The following is a 6000-nucleotide window of genomic DNA, read 5'->3' as shown; positions in this document are numbered from 1 at the left end:
TGCATAAATAACGCCACTTAAGAAAGAAGCACCCTAGTGAGGGGGCGGGGATGGTGGTTCAAAAATTGTGGGCAAGGGGAGTTGTTGATTCCGCAACTTGGAGGCGACCATGGACCATGTATTGATGCTGGAAGGGCCGCCTGGTCGAACCTCTTCCTTCGCGAGTTGGAGTTCCAGCGTGCTTGACAATTCTGATGTCGATGCGTTGCCATACATCGATCATGATTACGCAGATCCTAAGGTTAAAGCCGAGGTCGACAAGCTCATTGATGAGGAGATGCGTCGTAGCTCTAAAAGGCCAGCTGATTTTCTCGCAGAGTTGCCGGTCGTTCCTAAAATCGATTTCGAGGTATGTACTTGGTTGTCGGAATCGTTTCGCTTGCGGCTACACACACTTCGATTTTTCCATTACTCGACTTTTTGTGCTTTCTTCTTTGCAGGCGTTTAATTTATTTATTCCCTGTCCAGCCATGTCAAGGCATCTTACTTGGAAATTACCATGCCTAGGCTGCTTTGCTATCCTTCAATTATTTTATCCTTGCTTTGGAATGACCATAAATCATCATCGGATTCTACAATATGAATCCTGATCATTAAATCCTAAAAGGCCAAGGAGTTTACGGGGCTTTAAACAAAGTTTCAGCAGATAGGCCAGAAACTTTACGCGGGAAGGTTAAGTTGGAGGCAGATTGTTGTTCGTAAAGGTCTGTTAGTAAATTTCATCACGCTGTGGCAGACGAGTCGTGAATATCAATACATTTACTGTACGTCCTATTTTGTTCTAGTTAATTTTTCTGATGCATGTCTCTGGACTTATTCATTACTATCTCTTTATCTTTCAGAGATCATAATCTATTAGTGCTAAGGACCAAATTTAATTAGTTCGCCCCGCCCATTTCCTTGACCTTGATCTTTTTCATAAAACTTATTGTGTACCAATGCTGAATTGAACATGCTTTCCCCCCCTAGTCTTAAGTACCCGTTTTGCTCTCCTAGTGCAATATGTGTGAAAAATGATTTCATTACAGCTTCTTTTTAAGTGACTTGTTAACCCGTTAATGCGAAAGCAATGTTCTAAAGCAATGCATCCATAAACATGAGAGGCAACCATATTGTAGGAAGGCCAGCCTGTGAGGAACTGTTTCTTTTGCAAATGAATGCTTTGTGGGGCTTATACCATGAAGGGGATTAAAAATTTTATACGATCATATTGATGGTCTGAACATTTGTGACTGGAATCTTCTATCTATAAGGTCCTTTTCTTGGTTAAAGCTTCGGAACATTTGGATTTGTTGGTAATCTAGCTTTTTTGATGTGGCATTCAAATGGAAACTTTGAGACCAGTGACAATTGTTGCTGTATGCCTAGGAGTCAAGGAAATTATTTATGGATTGGCAGAGCTACTGCACTGTACTGGACTGAGGTTTTGTTGCTGTAGAGATTGACTAGTTATAATGCACTACGTTGGGATGATGCAATTGTAGATGGGTATCTGATCCAATCAAATGTAGACTGCACCATTTTATCTACTTTTCGAGGTTGGTTTTTTACATGGTCGATTGTGGAATGAAAGAGGCAAACGAAGAGCATGCAAGAATAATGTGGCTTCCGTCTCTGTGTTTCTGAGCAAGCTAGAATTAAACTTAGACCTGTTCTAAATTGCTTCCAGAGATAATGATCTTATGGACTCTGGTGTGGTACATGTATTTCTAAAAAAAATAAAAAATCCAAACGTCTAATGGCTTACCATCATTGACTGACCTTTGGGATCAAAGTTAGAAAGAGGACAGGATACTTTGTCAAGAGCAAGAGATAGACCAAAGTTTTGTTGAAGCATTGGTGTGATAGCAGGGCTTTTGAATCCATAGGAGGAGGAATTATGGTCTTTTGTACTGCGGATATAGATGGAGTTTTTGGCAAATTGATGAACAATGGAGTGTAAATTCGTGTGATGAAAGGTTGATAGAACCAAAAAGTTTCAATAGACTCCTAATAAAAGCACCGGAGAGTGATTCAGCAATGGTATCAATTCAAAATCACCAAATAAAACTGTGGATCATACAGGAAACAGACAAAATCTCTGCATATAGATGGGTGGGTTGTCATGCATAGATGACATTGATTGCCTTGGTTTTGTATGCCATGAGTTGTTTGATATATTTATGTCTTGTGTTGAAATTTTCTTATCTTCATCATTTTGGCTTCTAATACTATGTACTGATCCGCAGAATTGCCCCATGTTGGCCAAGGAGTTTGAGCGTGTTCGTGCTGGAAAGGCAGGTGCAGTACTTGATATGTCACGATATGGACTAGAGCCCCCACCACCTAATAGGCGCAATGATATTCATGCGTGGAAGCATGCTCTTCATAACGCACAAAGTCAGCTGCAACATCAGACTCTAAGGTTAGCCTACCCTCCTGAAGGTCAGCTTGTTAGACTGGGCTGACCAAGAGATTCCATAAATTTTTTAAACCCAGAGGGCATCTTATGCTTAGGTAGTGATAGAAGCCTTTGCTTTGCTTATTCGGTAGTTGGTCGTGCTCCTTTTTGAGGTCTGTGCTCTCTCTCTCTTTATGTCTCCACCTTACATTCCATACTTTGTTAGATTGAATTTGTTCTAGTCATATGAAGCTGTGTGTGCATGTGCTTGTGTACATATAAACATATGCATATATATACGTAGGGTTGGAGGGCGCTCGCGAACTTTTATACGCATTGCATTCATCTCTCTCTCTCTCTCTCTCTCTCCCCCCCCCCCCCCCCCTCTCCCCCGCGCCCTGCCCCTTCCCCTCAAAAAAGAGGGGATACATGCATACTTATTACAGAAAGCACAAGGGTGAAGAGGGGGAAAAACGTGAATGCAAATGCACAGGGACTCAAGATCCTTAGGATCAAAGTATGGAATGTAGGGGGACAATCTCTAGACAAAACCATCGCACTTGAAGAAGAGATATATGAGAAACCGATATACTGCTGGCATTGGACATGTAACATGAAGGACACAAGATCCAAGAAATGCAAGGATTTTTCAAAAATCAACATGGGAACCAAAATAATCCTAGAGAAGTCGCTCTTAGACTATATTTTCCCGCCTTTGTACAACTAAGGAGTCTTTTATCACTCAATGTAGTGATTTGATCACTTTACTATTACACAAGAGGTATAATCCAACGAAAATAATGAAAAAAGTATGCACAATCTTAGATATGAAGTCTTTTATCCATGGAAAAAAGTATGCACAATCTTAGATATGAAGTCTTTTATCTATGGTGTTTCGGCCTTAGCTTTGTAGGAAGCGATACATAAGTGTAAAGGGTCCTTTTAGTTTTTTATGTTTTAAATGAGAGAGAGAGAGAGAGAGAGAGAGAGAGAGAGAGAGAGAGATTATTCCAGTTTTTTGGAAGATTTTGTTTCTTGACTTGCTTGTTTATTTTTGCTTAGTCACCTTCTTCCTTTCTTCTTCCTTTCTTGTTTTCTTTCTCTTTTGTTTATTTGACGTATTTTAGTAAGCACTGGGTTTGCCCAAGAGACTCCACAGGTCTTTAGAAACCCAATATAGCTGCTTATGCTTGGGCACTGATGACGACATAAGTGTTGCTTTGCTTGCTAAGTATGTCTTCCTTTTGTTTTTCATAAAAGTTTTTGTTTACCTTTTTTTTATTCTCTTTTATTTTCTGTGTAGATTTTTGGTCTTTAGAACAAAAAAAAATCTAAATTTGTATGATTGGACTTATTCTAGTCTTACTGTTTACAAAGGTATATATATATGAGAAGGTGCTAGCTGGCTGCTGAATTTGCACAGCCACTAGCTTATGGCCCCTACAACTAGGGGAAGGTTATCATAAGTAGTGACATGGGGTCAAGCATGGCTGTCCTCTCTCACCAACTCTAGCCTATCTTCTTTTCAGATCAGATTTCAGTCATGGCTGATTCTGTAGACCCTGAGCTTGCGATGGGAGACCAGGATTTGAACTACCATGCGGAGGATGACCAGGGTCTCTACGATGATCTGATTACGAAAAAGGCCTTCAGTGAATTCACCATTGCTCTTGATGGAAAGTTTGAGTAGGTTAACACGAATCAAACAGGGTTGACACAGCAACTCCAAGGGATTCAGACTACACTCACACTTTTGACTAGCATTGTTCAGGCGCTCACGCATGTGGATGCCATGGCTTCAGTGTTAGGTCCGAACATCACTCCAGATCCTTTTCCCGGAGATCAGAAGTCTCGTATCAAGGAGGTTATTGACACTTGGTTGCACAAGTGGCAAGTACACTTCCAGTTTCACCCTTATCCAGATGACAAGAAAATACAACTTGTAGCCGGGTTTATGTCAGGAAAGGCTTTATTGTGGTGGAAGGAACTCCAACCCGAGCCTGTAACATGGAACGAATTCGAAGGGGTCTTCAGGAAAGAGTTTTTGAAGAAGAAGGAAGATTACGATATCGTAGGCAAGCTCAAAGCCCTCGATATGTCCAAGCTGAATTTGACTTTTGAGGTTTATCTTTAGAGGTTTCGGGATTTGTAGACCAGAGCTACAAAGATGGATCCAGTGACCTTGTTAGGTTTCTTTGTGGATGGTTTGCCTGACTCCTACAAGTTACAGATCAAGAACAACAAGTGTACCACGTTGCAAGAGGCCATGAATTACGCGCGTATTTATGATGATACCATGGTCAAGGCAAAGGGAACCACAGTTGCCGACACGGGTGGGAAGAACAAGAGGAAGTTCTTCCAGTCTACCACTGGTACCGGGGAGTCAAAGTCTATAGATAACGCCTCCAAGATACATTTGACTCAGGCGAAGAATGGTCGTGCCCGTTTCCTTCGTACCTTGAAGCTAAAGAAAGGAGGACATTGCTTCTTCTGCGAGGAGCGGGGCCACACTAAGAATGATTGTCCTAAGCGCAAGAACCAGAAGCAAGCGCCGGGATCGAAGCTCCAGGCGGGTCCGGGTACCAAAGCCAAGGGAGCTAATCAGGTTTCGATGATAGGTATTTCTGTAAATGTCATTACCTGTCCACGTTCTTGTAATTGTACTTTTAATACTTCGTTATTTGGTTCCCATGATCTTTTTCGAGTTTATGGAGAAGTTAGGGACCAAAGAGTTCACATTCTCTTTGACTCGGGCAGCTCTCACAACTTTGTTAACTACAAACTTTTGCAGAAGATGGGGCTGTCCACGATACCTAGCGATCACACCTATGAGGTGCAGCTTCCAGCTGGGAAGCAGTTTTGGGATCGCAAGATTGAAGCCCTTTCTATCCGGATTCAAGAATACATAGCGGGTCTTACGTGCTATGTCATGCACTTGGAGCATGTAGACTTGTTAATTGGAATAGAGTGGTTTAAAACCCACGATATTCGGATTGGATGGAAGGACCATACTCTTTCTTTTTTGGAAAAGGACACCCAATTTTGTATTCAGTGTGATAATATTCCCTCTTCTCAGGGACCTATTGTATCTGCGATGCAGCTTCGGAATATATTAAACACTTCTCATTATGATGTCTATCAGTGTGTTTTGATTTCACTTTCTTCATTAGTTGTCTCTGTTAATAACAATAATGATTTTAAGTGTGTTTGAACACCGTGAATTGAGAACGTTGTTAGATGATTTCATGGATGTATTCCTTGCTCAACTGTCGGAAGGTTTACCTCCAGAAGGGGCAGTAGATCATCGCATAGACTTAGTACCTGGGGCTCAACCTATTAGTGTTCCACCTTATAGGATGAGCCAGCTTGAGGAGGATGAGTTAGCTTCACAGCTACAGGATTATTTGAATATGGGCTATATTCGCCCGAGCAAATCACCTTGGGGAGCACCTGTCCTCTTAAGAAAGAAGAAAGATTCTACATGGAGAATGTGTATAGATTATAAACGATTGAATAAAGTGACAATTAAGAACCGATACTCTCTACCTCGTTTCGATGATCTAATAGACCGTTTGGCCGGAGCGAAGTATTTCACTAAGATTGATTTGCGAACGGGTTAT

At 41.3% G+C, this 6000-nt stretch overlaps 1 protein-coding gene across 2 annotated transcripts in view; it reads left to right on the top strand.

Annotated features, from left to right (window-relative positions):
• Window positions 1-6000, top strand: part of MOS4 (modifier of snc1,4) — a 28560-nt gene continuing 22560 nt past the window's right edge. The window contains exons 1-2 of one of the 2 annotated variants that reach the window (XM_087399654.1): window positions 1-349; window positions 2229-2404. In XM_087399654.1, the coding sequence (XP_087255780.1) occupies window positions 110-349; window positions 2229-2404 (416 nt within the window). In that variant the 5' untranslated portion in view covers window positions 1-109. The remainder of the gene's footprint in view (window positions 350-2228; window positions 2405-6000) is intronic. The other variant, XM_087399653.1, reaches the window with a different exon arrangement.

Source organism: Dipteris shenzhenensis, chromosome 28, assembly GCF_047967505.1.
Source record: "Dipteris shenzhenensis isolate YYH24624 ecotype China chromosome 28, Dip_SZ_1.0, whole genome shotgun sequence".
NCBI classification, from domain to species: Eukaryota; Viridiplantae; Streptophyta; class Polypodiopsida; order Gleicheniales; family Dipteridaceae; genus Dipteris; species Dipteris shenzhenensis.
Note: the sequence above shows the minus strand (reverse complement) of the source record. Positions and strands in the feature narration are given on the sequence as shown.